Raw genomic sequence first — 21604 nt, 5'->3', positions numbered from 1 at the left:
AAAATAACTAAGATTTTGAAATAAAATTTGTAAAAGTAGAAAAATAACAGAAAATAGAAAAAATAAGTAGATTTTATATGAAAATTAGTAAAAAATAACAAAAAACCAGCTGATTTTTGAATAAAATTTGCAGAATTAAAAAAATAAGAGAAAATAAAAAATAAACTTCGGAAAAAGTAGAAAAATAAAAGAAAATAATAAATAAAATTTGCAAAAATAGAAAAAACAAGCAGATTTTTAAATGAAATTTGTAAAAGTAAAAAAATAGTAGGAAATAGAAAAAATAAGCAGATTTTAAAACAAAATTAATTTACAAAAGTAAAAAAATAATGAAAAGTAGAAAAAATAATTACATTTTGATATATAAATAAATTTGCATCTGTAGAAAAACAATAGAAAATTAAAAAAAATTTGCAAAAGTAGGATAAATAATAGAGAATATAAAAAACAAGCAGATTTTGAAATAAAATTTGTTAAAATAGAAGAATAATAAAAAATAAAAAAGCAATATTTAAAATAAAATTAGCAAAAGTAGAAAAAAATAATCGCATTTTGATATATAATTTGAAAAAAGTAGAAAATAATAGAAAATAGAAAAAACATGCAAATTTTAAAATAAAATTTGAAAAAGTAGAAAAAAGGCAGATTTTGAAATAAAATTTGAAAAAGTAGAAAAAAGGCAGATTTTGAAATAAAATTTGAAAAAGTAGAAAAATAATAGGAAATAGAAAAAATAAGCAGATTTTAAAATAAACTTTGCAAAAATAGAAAAAACAAGCAGATTTTGAAATAAAATTTTGCAGATGTAGAAAAATAAGAGAAAATAAAAAATAAACTTTGCAAAAATAGAAAAATAGAAAAAAATAAAATTTGCAAAAGGAGGAAAAATAAGTAAGTAGATTTTAAAATCTTCTCGTCTTCTCCTAGAAAATGATCAGAAAATAAAAAATAAAATTTTTAAAAGTAGAGATTTCTTTACTAACAAATTTTGAAATAAAATTTGCAAAAGTAGAAAAATAAGAGAAAATAAAAAATAAACTTTGCAAAAATAGAAAAATAGAAAAAAATAAAATTTGCAAAAGGAGGAAAAATAAGTAAGTAGATTTTAAAATCTTCTCGTCTTCTCCTAGAAAATGATCAGAAAATAAAAAATAAAATTTTTAAAAGTAGAGATTTCTCTACTAACAAATTTTGAAATAAAATTTGCAAAAGTAGAAAAATAATATAAAATTAAAATTAAAATTGCAAAGGTGGAAAAATTATTAAATGAAAATAGAAGAATTAAGCAGATTTTGAAATGAAATGCGCAAAAATGGAAAAATAAAAAAAAATTGAAAAAATAAGCAATTTTTATTAAATAAAATGTGCAATCTTTTAAAATAGGAAGAAGAAGAAGAAGTTCATTATATATGTATGAAGTTTAAACTAGAAAAACTTATATGCATATATGCAGAAATTGTGTTAATTGAGCATCTATATTGTTATGTGAGTCTCATATCATATTTATATTGTTTAACAGATGAAGAAAGTCTTCCTGATTCTCATTCACTCAGTGAATTTTTCCATGGAATAAATTCACGCAATTGACCTCCTTTACAGAAACAAATTTGCATTTCAATCGTGCCATTAATTAATTTTGTATATATGAGGACGAGAATAACCATTTCTTCAATACAATTAGAACAATATTAAAAATAAGCGACTAATTAGTGGAGTCGTTTTCTGCTGCAGTAAAAGTTGTCTCGAGTGAAAGAAAGGAAAATTTTATGAAATCATTTTGTTAACTTTCAAATGAAACTTTAAATTTACCATAAACTTTTGATATTGGTAGCACACGTAAATTTGCAATTAATTTTCAATGCTATAGCTCATTAAAAGTTTTCGCAAAACTCAAATATTCCTCATAATTATAATATTGAGAAATTAGGACTCACAGTACCTACCTTTTTGGAATAGATAAAAAGGTGAATTATTTTCTAAAAATAGGTGCGAGAGAAAAAAAAATTATATAAAATAAAATTATGTGCAAAATAATTAATTTGCGTTTATTGAGATTTTGATTTTTTTTTTCTTAATTATAAAAATTGAAATGTTTAGAAAATTGATAGAAGTGACGAATTTTGATAACAATAAAAATTAGAAATAAATAATGCCACCCAAATATTCTTCCCTCTTTAAATTTTGAATTAAAATTATTAAAATTTTAATTATCTTTATAAATAATACAATTCTTCTCCAAATTTCAATTATTTTCAAAAATTTGAATAAAATTCTTGGCAAAAATTAAATTATTTTTAAAAATTTTTCTCAATTCAATGATTTTGATTATCTACAATTTTAACAGAATTTTCCAAAAAAATTCAATTATTTAAAAAACATTTTTGATAAATAAGAAAATAAATAAAAAATAAAAAATTAGCAGATTGTGAAATAAAATTTGCAAAATTAGAAAAATAATAAAAGAAATAAACAGATTTTAAAATAAAATTTGCAAAAGTAAAAAAAATAAGCAGATTTTCAAAAAAAAATTTCAAAGTAGAAAAAATAATCAGATTTTAAAATGAAATTTGCTAAAGTTGAAAAATAATAGAAAATATAAAATAAAATTTGCAAAAGTATAAAATAAATAGAAAGCATATTTTAAAATAAAATTTGCCAAAGTAGAAAAATAATAGAAAAAATAAAATAAAATTTGCAAAAGTAAAAAAAATAAGTAAGCAGATTTTAAAATATTATTTTGCAAAAGTAGAAAAATATCGTAAAATAAGAAATAAAATTTGGAAAAGTACAAAGAAAGCAATTTCTGAAGTAGAAAAGTAGAAAAATAATAGAATATAAAATTCTTGGCTAAAAATTAAATTATTTTCAAAAATTTTTCTCAATTCAATGATTTTGATTAATAAGATTCTTGTCAAAAATTTTACAGAGATTCAATTATTATCATAAATATTATAAAACTCATCGCAGAATTTAAATTTATTTTAATACAATTTTAATCGAATTTCTTGAAAAAAGTAATTATTCTTAAAAATTTTATTAAAATTCGCCAAAAGAATTCAATTTTTTAAAAATTTATTAATAAAATTCTTTATGAGAATTCAATTTTAAGAAACATGCAATTATTCAATAAATTATTTATTTTTTTATTTCAATAATTGAATTATCGTAGAAATTAATAACAAAAATTCAATTTTAAGAACCATTCAATTATTCAATAAATAATTCATTTTTGTACCTATTTAAATAATTGAATTCTCGTAGAAAAGGTAAAATTAATTTTACAATTATCTACAATTTTAACAGAATTTTCTAAAAAAAAAATTCAATTTTTTAAAAAAAATTTTTGATAAAATTCTACGCAAAAATTTAATTATTTTCTTAAATAATAGAAATTTTACAGAAATTCAATTATTTACAATTTTTCTTAAAAATTTCTTTGCAATAATTCAATAAAATTATTTTCATAAATAATAAAATTGTTTTTATTCAATTATTTTCATAAATCCTCGAAAAATGAATTTATGCTTAAAAATTTCATTAAAAATTCGTCAAAAGAATTTAATTATTTAAAAATTTGTTGATAAAATTTTTTATGAGAATTCAATTTTAAGAAACATTTACTTACTCAATTGATAAAAATTATTTATTTTTTTATTTAAATAATTGAATCCTCGTAGAATTTTCTAATAAAAATTAATTTAAAAATGAATTTCAGTTAAAATTTTTGATAATAATAATTGAATATTAAAAACATTATTATTTAGGTATAGCATGAATTTTTAGAAATAATTGAATTTTTAAAAGGTTTCAAGTTAAATATTTGAAAATCTGAATTTTTTATACTTTTAACTGAAAATTTTGTAGAATTAATTTATTTGAAAAAGCAAGTATAATTGAATTTTTTAAAAATTATTTGAAGTTTTTATTTTCTAATTTTCAATTTTCTATTTTCAATTTTTAATTGAAAAATTACCGAATAATTGAAATTTCGTAAAATTGAATTGTAAAAAAATGGATTTGAAAATTTTTAAAGAACTTTTTTAAAAATTATTAAAAATAATCGATTAAAAGAAGAATTTTAGTTGAAAATACTAAAAAAAAATTTAATTTCGGAGAAGTTACAAATGATTGCAGAGAAATTCAATATTATTTTGAAAATTTTTTTAAAATTTTCGTCAAAATTTTAATTAGCTTTATAAATAATACAATTCTTCTCCAAAGTTCAATTATTTTGAAAAAATTTAATAAAAATCCTTATCAAAATTTCAATTATTTTCAAAAATTTCCCCCCAATTCAATGATTTTCAATATCTACTATTTTGATAAAATTTGTCAAAAGAATTCAATTATTTGAACAAAATTTTGATAAAATTCTACGGAAAAATTATCAGTTATTTTTATAAATAATAAAAATTTCACAGAACTTTAATTATTTACAAAAATTTTCTATAAAAATTCTTCGCTTCCATTCTTTTCAGAAATAAAAAAAAAATTTTTTACTTAATAATAGGAAAAATTATATTCCAAAAATGAATTATTTTAATCTTCTTTTGGGTATAAAATTTAATTTGCAAATCGAGACACATAACACTACTATTATTAAAAAAAGAAATACTGTTTTATGCGAATCCTATAAAAAAGTGAAAATTCTGCTTCCTCAATTTTCAATAATATTTTTTGCCAACCATAAACTAATATAGTATACATAATATTTACAACACTGATTTGCTCCCACTTTAGGTAGAATCGTTGTCAGACGAATTCTACTTTAAGTATCCCCCTTTCACTTTCTGCTAACAGTATAAACTTAAATACAAAATACACCGGGATCTGGATATATTCTGTCCTCTGTTTTATAATAGTGCCATGCCGCGAAGAATAATATTTTCCTTCCAATGGTTTTTTAAAAATTATTTTCTAAATTTATAGATTTAAAAAATTATCTGTAACATTCATTATTTTATTGTGTTGCAAATAAAAACATTTAGTTTCTTTTATCTGTGTTTTAATTATTATTATTATTATAATTTTTTTATTTTTTTTATTATTATTATTATTATTATTATTATTATTATTATTTAATATTTATTAAATGATTATAATCATTTAATAAATATATCGTATATCGTATGGAAAAGTGGGGGAAAAATGTTAGTTAATAATATTTCAGTTCATCAGTGTAATTACGATGAAATAAAATTGAGACTAAATTGATTCTAAAAAGTACTTTTGGACTAATAAGAATAGAAATAAATGCAGATGAGGATAATTTCTGCTTAAAATTGTTTTTTCTTTTCAATCAATAAGAATGCTATTGTATTATTATATTTTACGATAGTTGAAAGAAAAGGAAACTGCAACGGTTATTCTTCGTATGTACAAGTTGCACTTGACGAAGATGGCAACATTCAATTACGAACCAGAAGACCTAATTAATGTGTGAACCCGTTTTAACATTGTGAAACTAAACTCAATTGCACACGTGGTGTGAGCCTGGAAAAACTTTCTTTAGTAAAATGCAGACAATGCATTTCATCCCTTTTAAAATCGCTGATACTCTCTAAATATCTGCGTAAAATTAGCAACATTTCACTGACCACTGTGTGTATGAGCATTAACGCTAATTGGAGTTAGTGCGATATTATCATCATCATTTTAGTGAAATATTTGTATTACTCAGAGAATAACTTTCATACAAGAAAAAATACATACGCTTTCAACATGAATTTGGAGTAAAAATTCTATATAACAAAAAAAAAACAAATCAAATAATTTTAAAAATAAAAAAATAAAATAGAAAATAAATAAATTAAAATAGTTTCTTGTTATTAAAAACAGAATTTAAAATTTTTTGTCACATTCAATAATTACGTATTTGACGTCAAAATTAAAAAATAATGAATTTGCATAAAAATCGTTAATTGGAGAGTTTTTGGGTCGCTGATTAAGAATCTGATATCAGATTTTCAAAATTCAAAATGGTGGATATAATATGTCTACTAAAAGGTTTAGAAATTAATTATAATCGCTTGAAGCCAGGGCTCGAACCAGTGAAAGTATTAAAAAACACTGACTTTACGAACCAAAAATAAAAAATTACGGACCATTTATGGACCAATCTGCGACAAAAATATAACCAGTCGGAGTGAAATAAAAGAACATTTTATACTTAAAACTATAAATTAAATTTTGCATAACTATAAAACATGAAGATATCGCGATAACTCCGAGTCTTCGACTCGGAGTCATCGATTTCTTCATATTTTATAATAATTTTTAAATTAATTTTTATTAGAAAATTCTGTTAAAATCGTATACATAATCAAAATCATTAAATTGATGAAAATCTTTGAAAGTAATTTAATTTTTGACAAGAATTTTATTCAATATTTCAAAAATAATTGAACTTTGGAGAAGAATTCTATTATTTATAAAGCTAATTAGAATTTTGACGAGAATTTGTTTTAATTTTTGAATACAATTGAATTTTTGCAATCATTTGTAACATCTCCAAATTTCAATTTGTTTTAGTATTTATGACTAAAATTCTTCTTTTAATCAATTATTTTTAATCATATTTTGAAAAAGTTCTTTAAAATTTTTTAAATCCATTTGATTACATTATATTCAATTTTACGAAATTTCAATTATTCGTAAATTCTTTAACTCTTTTATTGTTTAAATAAAAACTTAAAAAAATATAAAAAATTTTCATTAAACTTTTTCAAAAAAATTAATTTCAAAATTCAATTGTTTCTAAAAATTCACGCTACATTGCTTTTAATATTCAATTATTATCTAAAATTTTAACTGAAATTCATTTTCACATCAATTTTGATTAGAAAATTTTACTAGAATTCAATTATTTAAATATAAAAATAAGTAATTTATTGAATAATTGAATGATTCTTAAAATTCAATTCTCGTATAGAATTTTGTTAATAAATTTTTAAATAATGAAATTCCTTTGACGAATTTAAATAAAAATTTTAAGAATAAATACATTTATTATAATACATTTTTCGAGGAATTCGATTAAAATTGTACTAAAAATAATTGAAAATCTGCAATAAGTTTTATTATTTATGAAAATAATTGAATCCCTGCAAAAATTTTTAATAAAATTCGTAAATAATTGAATTTCTGTGAAATTTTTATTATTTAAGAAAATAATTAAATCTTTGCGTAGAATTTTATCAAAAATATTTTTTAAGTAATTGAATTCTTTTGGAAAATTTTTTTAAAATAGTAAATGTTAAAAATCATTGAATTGAAGAAAATTTTTGAAAAATATTTGTAATTTTGCCAAGAAATTTATTAATTTTTGAAGATAATTGCATAATTGCATTTCTGCGAAGAATTTTATAATTTTTTTTATAATTTCCTTCAAAATTGCTATATGTCAGATTATCAAAATTTATAAAATTTAAAATAGCGAATCCGATGTGGCCATTTTGAATTTTTAAAATTTGACATCGGATTCGTAATTAGCGATCCCGAAAACCCCCGAGTAGCAATTTTGAAGAAAATTGAAGCAATTTTTGAAAATATTGTCTGCCATATTGGATCCGCCATTTTGAATTTTGAAAAACTAAGAACAGGTTTCGTAATCAACGACCCCAAAAACTTCCGAGTAACAATTTTGAAGCAATTTTAATGAAATTTGAAAATATTTTGATGATTTGTATAAAAATTCTCGTCCATATTAAACAATTGTTAAATATGTTAAATTGGCATCCAGTTATCAGCACCCAGGAAATTTAATTTTAAAGTTAAATATTTTTTATGTAGCTGAAAGTTGCATTCGCAGTTATCAGTAATCACTTAATTTTTAAGAATTTTATGTTTGTTTTATACAATTTAAAAAAATATTAAACTTTACAATTTAATTTGCTAAAAAAGTGGGTGCCATATGAGCTTTATTATAAAGTAAATTTTGCTATATACCGTCGAAGTACATTTTACTAATTTTTACAAAAAATGTACGTTTATTCAATTTCTCCGTGTATTACCCATTTTAATCAATAACTTTGCAGTAATCAACTTAGTTATTTGGAACATAATTCAAATTTAAAGAGTACATTATATAATTAAAGAGTATACATTATATAGTTAAAATATACATTTATAATTAAAATATTAGACAGTTGTAATTAAAGTATTACCTATATAATTAATATTGTCCATCAATGCTCATACAATGTTGTGGCAATACTGCATACATTAATTTGTATATTTATAAATATTTTACAAATCAAAAATATATTGCCTAAATATTGCTTCAATATATAGTTAACATAATAACGCAACGTTTCTTCAATATTGTGAAAAATACTATTTCGCGTAAATATTAAAATACTATTATAATACTATGCAAATATTATGGTCAATATAATAATATAAAACCCTTTATTTCCATCCTATTTTTTTTATAGACCACAGTCTTATACACTATTGCTCTAAAAATGCATAACACAAGCTATAAAAATGTAAATATTGATTCATATTCTCACCGTTTCGGTCATACTTGGAAATAGTTTCATAACGGTCACACTAAGAGGTTCATTAGATTTCTACTATACATAGTGACCTCACAGCGGTTTAAAATAGGTATAGAGAGTATGGAAATAAACAAAAATTTATTTTTATGATAACTCAATAGAGAAAGAGTATAAATATACCTATAGTGTATAATTTCTTTTTTAATTATTAACAAAGTGGCGATTATTGAAAGTCACGCGAATTCCTTTCTAGATGATGTATATAGAACTATAGATTTATTAGAAGCTGGAATTTCTATTGGACATGTAATAATTACTCGCTCTGGAGGACTTTCGATAATGAAAATAATTTACGAATACATTTTATTCCACTATATATACCTTTTTACTAAAATGTAGTTCATTCACCGAAGTTTGTATAAGGCAGTGTGATGAGTCATTTTAAATATACCTTCTGCAGCAGCAGATGTTCGATAATCTATATAACCGTGCGTATAAATTATTGTTTCGTGTTGTTTATAAAAGCATTTTTCAGACACGAAACATTTCAATTCTTTCCGTTTTATATTATTACGACATTTATTATTATTATCATTATTATTCACTATCAATATTTATTACTATTTATTATTATTTTTTTTATTATTATTACAAGCAAATGTTACGCGCGCGGAACGTGACATTTAATTTATTATTATTATTATTATCATACAAATTACAAAATTTTTCATTTACAAATATTTCAATTTAAAAAAAAAAATTTTTTTAATTTGAAAAATTAAAAAATTTATTTTTAAGTATGAAATTAATTGTTATTGTTTATATTTTTAAAAATTTTAATATAATCCTTCGCAAGAATTCAATTATTTTCATAAATAATTCTACAGAAGAAAAAAATACATTCTACAGAAGAATTCAATTATTTTCAACAAAATTTTGATATAATTTCACGAAAGAATTCATTTTTTTTTCTCAATTCGTTATAAAATTGAAAAAAAAATTCAATTATTTTCAACAACATTTGGATATTATTTCACGAAAAAATTCAATTATTAAATCTAAAATTTTAATAAATCCATTGTAACAATTCAATTATTTTTTAAGATAGTAAAGTCAATACAAAAATTAAATTATTTTGAATGGAATTTCACGAAAGAATTCAATTTAATTAATTGAATAATTAAGAATTAATAATTATTAAGAATTAATCTTAATTCGTTATAAGATTTTTTTTAAAAAAATTCTATTATTTTCAACAAAATTTTTATATAATTTTACGAAAGAATTCAATTATTATATCTAAAATTTTAATAAATTCATTCTAACAATTCAATTATTTTTTAAAATAGTAAAGTGTATGCAAAAATTCTATTATTTTGAATAAAATTTCACGAAAGAATTCAATTTTTTTCTTAATTTGTTCTAAAATTTTATAAAAAAAATTCAATTGTTTCTAACATTTTAATAAATCCTATAAGAAACAATTCAATTTTTTTAGAAGTAGTGAAATTAATCGAAAGAATTAAAGAAAATTCTTTGTCTAATTTATATATTTTCAAAATTTCTAATTAAAATTAATCAAAAAAACTACATTATTTAAAAAGAACACAAAGAAATTCTTCAAAAGAATTTAATTATTTTCCAAACTTCTAATAACATTGAAATTGAAATTGTTCACAAAATTATTGAATTATTTTCAAATTTTTCAATTAAAATTATTTACAAAAACTCTATTATTTAAAAAAAAATTCAAAGAAACTCTTCAAAAGAATTTAATATTATGATTTTGAAAAATTTTAATAAAATTCAATTACTTTCATAATAATAATAAAATTCTTCGAAAAAATACAATTATTCTCAAATTTTTTGACAAAATTCTTTGCAAGAATTCAATTATTTTCAATACATTAATTTTAAAATTAAAAATATATTTGAAAAGAAAAATTATTAAAAAAAGTTAGGAAACAAAAAATTATTATCATTATCATTATTATTATTGTTTTATTATTAAGGTACCATACACTTTAAAATCCCTATTAAAATAATTTATTTATTTTGGGCAGCAAAAAATTCCCCCCCACCCCTCCTGGATTCTTGTTATTTTTATCATTTAATAAAGTAATTTTAATATATTTGCCCAAGTGTCCATTTCTTATATTTGTATATTAATTAAAGATTACGGAGAAGGTAAACCATCTTTTTATAAACTTGAATAAAAAACTAATAAGCTAAGAATTACAAAATATGAATTTATAGTTCTTACCCGTGTGGAAAATGAAAATTGGTCCTAGCCAGGTCCTACCTATTTTGCCCTGTTAATAGCTTGGTCCTAGGTTGGCAGTGTAGGTTGGACCAACAATGGCTGGTGATGCGATTCTAGCCTGGTCCTAACTTGGGAGCCTAGTTATGACCAGTTTATTTATATACTTTATTATAATTTTGATTAGTTTATAATATTTGCTAAAGAAATAACCTAAATTATTAATAATAAGTATTAGTTTTAATTAATTATTATTTTTTTCAATTAAATGATGACCAAAAGCGAATTCATAAATAATGTTAGTATATGTAGAGATTAATATATATTCCTCTAATATATACATTAAAAATTAAAAAAAAATTAGAAATTTGTTAATTAAATTATTTTACAGTCTATATAATCATTAAATTGCATACTTATACGAATACAATGCAGAAAAATCGGAATAAACGCAAACCTAAGAAGTAAATAAAATCTAACGCACGCGGGAATCGAACCTACGACCTACGGACTACGAGACTAACGCCCTAACCACTATGCTAATGAAACTAGTTGAGATGAAAATTTTTATTGTCAGTGACTTGTGGACTTGCTTTTGATGATTCAATATAGTAATTATTGACACTACTACACGATAATAAATAAAAAAAATAGTTTAACAACAACAATAATAATAAAATAATATACAAATATAAAAATTCAAAAATTAATATTTTTATATTATATCAAGAAAAAAAATATCTATACATTTTCGTTAAAAACAGGTTTTTCATTGTTCTCAATCATTTTTAACATTAATTTCTTGGTCTAAAAAAAATTTTCGTCTTTTGGACTTGGAAATTTTTCCTAATTAATTAAGCGGGTGATCCACTTTTTAAAAAAATGTCAAAAAAATTTATGTTAAAAACACGTTTTTCATTGTTCTAAATCATTTTAGGCATTAATTTTTTGTTGCAAAAAATTTTTTAGACTTGGACTTAGAAATTTTTGCTAATGAAACTAGGAAGCCCAGGTAGGTCCTGGGTTGGACCTGGGTGGGTCAGCCCACATTCGAATTGCAATATCTCTTAGTGTTTAGCACCAACTTAAACGAAACTTAAAATCAGCGAACGAAATTAGAAATATATTTTACTAATGATAATTATATTGCAGTCTGTATCTGTTTAAATAAATAAATAAATTTTGCTGTTTTATTAACTTTTGTAACAAATTACTTAAAAATTTGCAGTTTTTTATCTAACTTCGCGATTATTACACTTGAGTAGTGAAATATGAAGATAATTTATAATTTTAACAATTCAGCATTTGTTTAAACAAAAAATTGTTGTTATTTATTAATTCTTAAGACAATAAAGCGTCTAGACACTTGTAGTCTTTTAAAATTTTGCAATTAACTAATCTGAGTATTTACTTATTGCAAAATTAGAAAAAACTGCTAGTTTCTAGGTTGATTGTGTAAAAATTTAGTAAATAACAATTATTTGTTTAAAAAATTGCTGAATTAATAAATTAATAAATTAACTTTATTTTATAGTATTTGTATAATTTTCTGATTTATGTCAAACAATAAATTGTTTAAACAAATATGATTATCAATTAATTTTATAAATATTAATTGAGAATATTTATCAATTTTTACATGTTTTTCATGTATTAATTTTGACACTTTATTTTCCTAAAAATTTTTCTAAGTCATAACTGGATCTCCTAGCTAGTACCAAGTTAGGACCAGCCCAGGATATATAAAAAGGGGTTGCCAAGTTAGGTCCAAGCTAGGGCCAATAATCATTTTAGGCATAGCATGGTGATTTCTACACGGGTACCAATAAAATTTTTTAATTTTTTCTATTTCTTTGATATAATTTGTACTCGTTTATAATCTTTAAAATTTTATTACTTATAACAAATATTTATTATAGAGAATATATTGTTGAACTTGGCGGAATTTTTGCTTTTGTTAATAATAATACAAATAATTTATATAAAAGTTTTTAAACAAAAAGATAAGAGAATATTTTTTACAATTTTTCGCCTTTAGATCATCAATAATTTCGTATAATTTCTGGTCGTATTAGGTAGAAAAATAGGTCATTCGAAGCGATTTTCAAGACTCTGCAAATTAGTTATACGACTTTAAAAATAATTCTTACATTTTTTAACAAAATTTTTAAAAATAAGACTTTAAACTAATATTTAACAAATATTACTTATTCACAAAAAAATAAAAAATTGTAATTTTGATTTATATGCAACTTTTAATTCTTCAAATTTTAGAAATTAAATTCTTTATCCTTCTAATTAGTAGGTACTCTTATTTAAAGTTTTAAATTAAAAAAAATAAAATATTTTTAAGAAAAACAAATTTATCGCTTCATTAAATATAAAGACTTAGGTAATTAAACAGAAGAGTCATCTATTTTTTCAACATGTTCGGTTAAATAGTTTCTCAAGAAAAGTAAAAGTAGCTATTCTTTGCTGCTTCTATTTTAAAATTAAAATTTTATTATCATTACTAAAAAACCAAGTTCCAGAAAAAATTTTATTTAAATCAAAACAAAATCCAATTTAAATAAAAAGAATCATGATTTTTAACAGCTCTGATTAAGATTGATGCCTATAATGAAAACTTTTTTTAAAATAAATTTATATGTTTAAAATCCGCAACGTTTTCGCAGTTTTAAAAAAGAAAACGAAAAAATAATTAGAAAATATTTATTTTAACAGATTTCAATTTAGAGAGATTTAAATTTTAATTTATAAAACATGAAGATATCGATTTATATATAATAATTAAAACTTGGTACTTTGTTACTAAAACGTCTTCAAAAATTATTTTCATCATTATGATTATTCATTTCTAGAATTTCCAAATAAAACTCTTTTTTAAGTCAATTTTTTAAAAAGTTAATTGAGAATTTTCAAAATCCTTTGGTTTACAATTTAATTTTACGAAATTTCGATTATTCTGACATTTTTCAATTAAATATATTAGAAATTCAAAACTACAAAGAATTAAAAAAAATTCTATTAAACTTTTTGCAAAAACTTAATTCTATAGAATTCTTAATTAAAAGTATGAAAAGTTCAAATTTTTAAAGATTTGAATTTGAAATCTTTTGAAAAATCAATTATTTCTAAAAATCCACGTTATAAATATTAATTAGAAAATTCTAGAAGAATTTAATTATTTAACTATAAAAATAAATATTTTATTAAATAATTGAATGTTCCTTAAAATTGAATTTTCATAAAGAATTTTATCAAAAAATTTTTAAACAATTGAATTCTTCTGTGATATTTTATTGAAATAGTAGACATTGAAAATAATTGAATTTAGACAAATTTTTGAAATTAATTTCTACGAAGAAATATGTATTAAAATTATTTTAAAGAAAATTGAATTGTTACAAAGAATTTCATTAAAATTTTTGAAAATAATTTAATTCTTTGAAGAAATTCAATTAAAAATGTTTTTAAAATAATACTTAAATTGTAATAAATAAATTGGAACAAAGGGTTTTAAAATAATTGAAAGTCTGCGATAAGTTTTATTATGTATTTATGAAAATAATAATTGAATCCCTATATAAAAAATGTTATTCTTTATGAAAATGATTCAATAATAATTTATGAAAATAATTTGTAAATAATTATATTTCAGTTAAATTTTTATTAAATTTCTGAAAAGAATTATATTTAGCTTTTTTTAAATAATTGAATTCTCGTTAAGGGCATTTGGACCATTATGACGTCAAAGTTTTGCAAAGCATGTGTTCTAAAGTGTGACGTCATCATGGTTCAAAATGCCCAATAAGGAAAATAATTGAATTCTTGTGAATAATTAAAGAAAGAATTTATCAATTTTTTAAAAAATAATTGAATTTTCGAGAAGAATTTTATTATTTATGAAAATAATTGAATACTTGCGAAGAATTTTATAAAAAAATTTGTAAACAATTAAATTCCTGTAAAATTGTTATTATTGATGAAACTAATTAAATAATTGCGTAGAATTTTATTCAATTCTTTTTGAATAATTGAATTTTCGTGAGAAATTTTATTATTTCGAAAAATAATTGAATAATTGTGAAGAATTAAAGAAAGAATTCAAAAATTTTTAAATTTTTAAAAAAATAATTGTATTTTTGAGAAAAACTTTATTTAATTTTTTTTTAAATAATTAAATTCTTGTGAAAAATTTTATTATTTGTGAAAATAATTGAATTCTTGTGAATAATTAAAGAAAGAATTTATCAATTTTTTTCAAACTAATTGAATTTCCGCGAAGAATTGTATTATTTATGAAACTAATTAAATGATTGCGTAGAATCTAATTCAATTCTTTTTGAATAATAAATTGAATTCTCGTAAAAAATTTTAATATTTGGGAAAATAATTGAATAATTTTGAAGAATTAAAGAAAAAATTTATAAATTTTTTAAAAAGTAATTGAATTTCTGAGAAGAATTTTATTTAATTTTTTTTAAATAATTGAATTCTCGTAAGAAATTTTATTATTTGGGAAAAAAATTCAATTATTCTTGTGAAGAATTAAAAAAAGAATTTCTCAATTTTTTAAAAAATAATTGAATTTTCGAGAAGAATTTTATTATTTATGAAAATAATTGAATTCTTGAGAAGAATTTTATAAAAAATTTGTAAATAATTGAATTCTCGTAAAATTTTCATTATTTACATACGAAACTAATTAAATGTTTGCGTAAAATTAAAAAAAAAAATTTTTTTTATTAAAGTAGTAGATATTAAAAATTATTGAATTGAGGAAAGTTTTTGAAAATAATTAAAATTTTGACAAGAATTTTATTAAAATTTTTGAAAATAATTGAATTTTTTAGAAGAATTTTATTACTTTTGAAAATAATTGCATTTTTGCAATCATATATAATTGCTTCAAAATCCAATTTCTTTTAGTGTTTTTAACCAAAATCCTTCTATAAATTCATTATATTTCATAATTAATTAAATATTAAATTAATTATAATTTAATTTTAAAATTGAATTAATTTTGAAATATTTAAAAAGTAAAATAAAATTAGATTTCAAAAATAAACGCACAATAACTTTAGAAAACAACAATTTTCCAGGATTTCGATCAAAATTCCCTGAAACCATTCAAGGCTAAGATTCAGTAAAAAATATTTCAAATGTAAACGATTATATTTAATCAAAAGGGGACTAAAGAAAGATTCGTTTTTTAAATTGAACTTTTTGGAGTTGTTAGTGATAAAAATGACTCTTATTTTTCTATTTTCATTCACGTGGAATTCTAAAATTTTCCACTAATGATCTTTGAAAAAGAATTTTGTTTTTTGATCACAGTTTTTCTAAGGACATCAAATTGAGACATGAAACATATCAAAAGGGTTGCGAAGCAGCATTTTGTTCCTTTTTTTTTGCCTCAATTTGATTTATTTTGTATTTTTTAATTTTTTGTATTTATTTTTGGATTTTGTATTTTGTATTTTTGTATTTTGTCGACGCTAAACTTTAGAATATAAATTAATTTCTTCAAAATAGAAAATTTACCTTAAAGCTCGTAGTGTGGTCTTCATTTCGTCGATCTTGAAAGAAATTTTCCGCTATAATTTATCCATTTGATATTTAAAAAAAAGTAAAAGCACTCTTCACTAAACACAAAAACACAATTTTGCAAATAATTTTAATAATATAAAGTCAAAAATTAAATAGAGAACTCGTCCCTATTCAACTGTACAACAGAAACTGAAATCGCTCTCCTTGCTCACAAAATCTTTTGCCAGCCGATAAACACTTGATTAGTCATCACTTTTCATTATCTTGATATTTATTACAATATACAATACTTTCAGTTATAACAAGATATAGACATCAGTAGCAAAGGAATTGTCTCATTTGACAATATATCGAAAAATATAGCATCGACATGCTGTTTTCTTGTTTAGAATATTTCTCACTATAATGTTCAGTATTAGCAAGAAAAAATATATTCAAAAATTATTCACACTTTCCGCATAGGATTTTTTTCTATTAGGAATAAAATCTTTATCAAGATTGAATCAAGCTTAATTTCTTGAAATTTAGATTTCATATATATATTAGGAATATTTTGAAATAGAAAATCAAATTATGAGATTTTATCTCATATAATACACATGCGCGCATCATCATTCTTCCCGCGGTTCTCGCTCAACACGTGCTTTTCATTCCGGTTCCAGGACAATTGTTTGCACCAAAAAGAAAAATGGTCCAAAATAGAATTATTATTGAAATGAGGAAAAATGAACAGAATTCAACTGATGAAATATTTTTGCTTTTTTCAAGTAAAAAAAAACAAATTGGTAGTCCTGAATCCTGCCGGCATTAGAGACAGGATGTAAAGTGTTTGAGGTCCAGGGAATTGAACTGGTTTCGAAGAAGACTTTAAAATGTTGGTGTGAGAAAGACAGAGATGGAAGAAATATATAGACTCGTGGAGTATTGGTCCCGTTCTTCGGACAGTCGGACGGACAGACGAAGGTGGGAGGAAGTGAGAGAGAAAGAGAGAAAATGAGAAAGAGAGAGAGAGAAAAAGAGAGTAGAGACGGGATTATACACTAGCAAACGCAATGTACTGTTACTTGACGAAGCCTTCGGGGGCCCACCGACTTGTGGATGCAGACAGACCTTAGAGAATGGAGTTGCATATATAGCTAGCGAAAATCATCCACTCTGTTTCCCTCGAACCTGGCTTCACGGGCAACTGGTCCCGGTAGCGGAAACGCAAATTGGTCCAACGAATCCCCCATACACTTTCAATCAACAATATTTTCAATTTAAAAAAAAAAAAATTATTTTCCATTCCAAAAAAATCTAATTTTCTTTCTATTTACATATTTATCCCCCCCCCCTCTTCTATTTTTTCATTATTTTCAAAAACACATGAGTGACAACTCACTGTATAATTTTCACACAAATAGAAAATAATTCCAAAATATTCTTTTTTCAATGATAAATTCAACAATTTAAATATATATGTGACAACACGTGCTTTTTAGAAAAATAGAAATTTTATTTCCAAGGGATTTTTAATGTTTCTTTTTTTATTTATTTTTTATTAATATTGACAAAACGGTCCGGGATCGGATTTGAATATTGACTTTTTTTATGAGTTGAAAATCCATTTTTTTTTACAAAATAAAAATGAAAGCAAAGCTCGAGACAAAATGTATGTGCACTCCGTTCAATGTTCGCGGCTCGACTGGATAGACAGCCCACCTCCACACGGCGGAGCTGTCTTGCTCATTGCCGTGTCAGCCGATTCAGGGTCCCAGTGTGTTAGTTTATGCTTGTCGAGAGAGAATCATTGAAATGAGGAAAATCTTAAATTAAGACCAAAGGTGAGCTTTATTTTGCGATGGTAAAAAAAAGGTGAATTTTTGGGTTTAAAATTAAAAGAGGGTAAAAAATTTAGGGGTTAAAATAGCATTGGGTGTAAGATTTTTCATAGTTAATAAGTCTACTCCGAAAGTGAGTTTTATACAGGAGTGCTCTATCAGGTCAAGATTTTTTTATAAATTGCAAATTTAAACGAATATATAAAATTTTTTAAAAGTAATTTTCTTTTCAAAATAAACATTGGAAAAATGATATTTTCAGGGCTAGGATCGTCTTTAAGACTGAAAAAAGTCGCTTTAGTCGCATAAATTTACAACAAAAGTCACAAAAAGAGTTGCATAAAATTTCCAAAAAAAAGTCGCATGAAATTTTAGAAAAAACGACAAAAAGGAAACACGAAATTGTCAACATTGTAAAAAAAATCACATTTCTCAACAACAGATACATTAATATCAAACAATCCGATATAAAATTTAAAAAAATTAAATAAAATTCATATAGCAAAATTTTAATTAGTTTTTTTAACATTTTTTTTTAAATTCTCTTTAAAATGTCAATAATTTTTAAAAATAATGAAATTCTTCTTTGAAATTCAATTATTTAAAAAAAAAATTTACTAAAATTCTTCGCAGAAATTCAATTATTTTCAAAAACTTTTTTAAATTTTTCCTCAAAATTTTATAAATAATAAAATTCATCATAAAAATGTAATTGTTTTCAAAAGTTCTGATAAAATTCTTTGCAAAATTCAATTATCTTCAAAACTAAGAAAATTCTTTACAGAAATTCAATTATTTTCAAAATTTTTTTTTTAAATTCTCCTCAAAATTTCAATTATGTTTATAAATATCAAAATTCAATTACTTTTAAACATTTAAAAAAAAATCTGTTAAAGATTTCAATTATCTATTTGTGAATAAGAAAATTCTTCTCTGAAATTCAATTATTTGCAAAGAATTTTAATAAAATTCTTGTCAAAATTTCAATTATCTTTACAAATAATAAAATTCATCGTAGAAATTCAATTATTTTCAATTATTACTAAAATTCTTCTCAAGAAATTCAATTATTTTGAAAAATTTTGATTAAATTAATGATAAGAATTGAATTATTTTTAATACAAAATTTTAATTAAATTTCATTGAAAAAATTGAATTACTTTCAAAAATTTTAAATCAATTCTCTACAAGATTTCAATTATTTTTATAATTAACAAAATTTTCTTCGCCGAAGTTTAATTATTTTAAGGAATTTTAATAAAATTCTTCGTAAAAATTTAATTCAATTTTTGACGGGAAATAAATTTTTTTTTTAATTATTAATAAAAATTTTTGTAAGAATTCAATTATTTTCATAATTTTTAATAAAATTTTCCACAAAAATTCAATTATTTTCAAAAGTAATAAAATTCTTCGCAGAAATTCAATTATTTTCAAATTTTTTTTTTTTTAAATTCTCTTTAAAATTTCAATTATCTTTGAAAATATCAACATTCTTCTACAAAATTCAATTACTTATTAATGTTTTATAAATTTCTTCCTAATAATTCAATTATTTGGATAAAAATTTTTTTTTTGATAAAGTCTTATAATATTAATTAATGATTTTATCACTCGGTTATCTTTAATTATTATAAAACATGAAGACATCGATTGCTCCGAGTCGAAGATTTCTAGTGTTAATTTAATAGAGGGATTAAACTGTTGCAGATTATTTTAATCCATTCCGGTGTTATTTTAACACCTCAAGATTTACTGTGGGGTCAAATTTTCTCAAAAAAATCAAAGTTGGTCATGGGTCTTTCAATTTTTGTAAAACTTGGTATAAATGTAGTGTTTTATGACAGAAGATTTTAGGAAAAAAATTATTTTAAAAATTTTCAAAATTGTGGATTTTACCGGGCATTAAACATTAAAGTACATTTTTTTAAAAAACGAATAACTTTTATACATTTAGTTAGATTTTGTTTATATCTTAGGTAAATAATAGTTGATTATCTAAGAATTTAAAGTGAAATATTAAAAAAAAAATGCAAAATTTGCTCGGAAAAAAAGTCAAAAAAAATTTTTATTTTATTTTTTCGGGCATGAGCACCCCTTTGATTTTTTTATAACTATAATATTTTGATTCGTTATCTTCTCTAGAATTTTCAGCAAAAAAAATCCCTGGAGACTTTAAAACTAACCGAAATATCGAATTTTTTGTCTCGAGGTGCACAGATATCGATCTCGCGTAAACACGCCTGAGATATGCACCAAACGTTCTTAAGCATGAATTTTCGCATTCTAATTTTTTATTGTTAATTTTTAGTAAAAAAGGAAGGTTTAAAAATCAAGTTTTGCAATTATAAATTTGTTTTTAAACAATTTTCAATCTCAAAAAGTGTATATTGATTTTTTTTAAAAAAGGTCTCTTTTTTTCTTTTTTTGTACCAAAAGAAAGCTTAAGATGTGTACTTTCAATATGTGAAACGAAAAAATGCTGTTTTTCTTGTTTTTGAATTATTAATTAATTAATTAATAAAAATTGAAATTTTTTACAACAAAATAAAGTTAACGCAATTCTGAAGTAACTACTGTAAAGCATTACAAAATCCGCATCCAACGAGCCCAATATGAAGTATTTTGGATAAATTGACGCCTTATAAATAAATATTTATAAAAATTAATTAACAAATGAATATCATTTATAAAAATAAAGATAAAGTGTTAGTTCTTTTTTTAAACAAATGTTTATACAATTCTACTTTTAAAAAAATATGTATTCCTGTTATTTGCAACGATTGTTTAAATAAAATATTCAACACCTTATTCGTGTATCACGCTTGATATTGATATTAAAATTTTTACGCGAGATCAATATCTGTGCACCTCAAGACAAAAAATTCGATTTTTCGGCTAGTTTTAAAGTCTCCAGGGATTTTTTTGCTAAAAATTCTAGAGTAAATAACGAATCCAAATATTATAGTTCCAAAAAAATCAAAGGGGTGCTTATGCCCGAAAAAATGAAATTAAAATTTTTTTTGACATTTTTCCCGGGCAAATTTTGCATTTTTTTTTAATATTGCACTTTAAATTGTTAGATAATCAACTATTATTTACCTAAAATATAAACAAAATCTAACTAAATGGATAAAAGTTATTTGTTTCTCAAAAAAATGTACTTTAATGTTTAATGCCCGGTAAAATCCACAATTTTGAAAATTTTTACAAATCTTTTTTTATTAAATTTTTCTGTCATAAAACACTACCTTTATACCAAGTTTCACAAAAATTGAAAGACCCATGACCAACTTTGATTTTTTTGAGAAAATTTGACCCTCTGGTATTACATGCAATTTCATTGGATTACTTTTTGTAGAGGTAGATTAAAATAAAAAAAGACTTTCCTCGAAAACCCATACGATAATATTATTTTAAATAAGTACATAATTACCTCATGATCATTCAAACCTGAAACTACCTCTTCG

The 21604-nt window shown here is 21.8% G+C and overlaps 1 protein-coding gene across 1 annotated transcript in view; it reads right to left on the bottom strand.

Moving 5' to 3' along the window:
• The window catches only part of LOC122503336, a 98324-nt gene extending 80336 nt beyond the window's left edge, over positions 1-17988 (bottom strand). The window contains exon 1 of the mRNA XM_043613838.1: positions 16309-17988. Coding sequence (XP_043469773.1) covers positions 16309-16334 — 26 coding nt within the window. The 5' untranslated portion in view covers positions 16335-17988. The remainder of the gene's footprint in view (positions 1-16308) is intronic.
• Positions 17989-21604: the final 3616 nt, after the last annotated feature.

This window comes from Leptopilina heterotoma, unplaced genomic scaffold (assembly GCF_015476425.1).
Source record: "Leptopilina heterotoma isolate Lh14 unplaced genomic scaffold, ASM1547642v1 Lhet_26, whole genome shotgun sequence".
Classification (NCBI taxonomy): Eukaryota; Metazoa; Arthropoda; class Insecta; order Hymenoptera; family Figitidae; genus Leptopilina; species Leptopilina heterotoma.
Note: the sequence above shows the minus strand (reverse complement) of the source record. Positions and strands in the feature narration are given on the sequence as shown.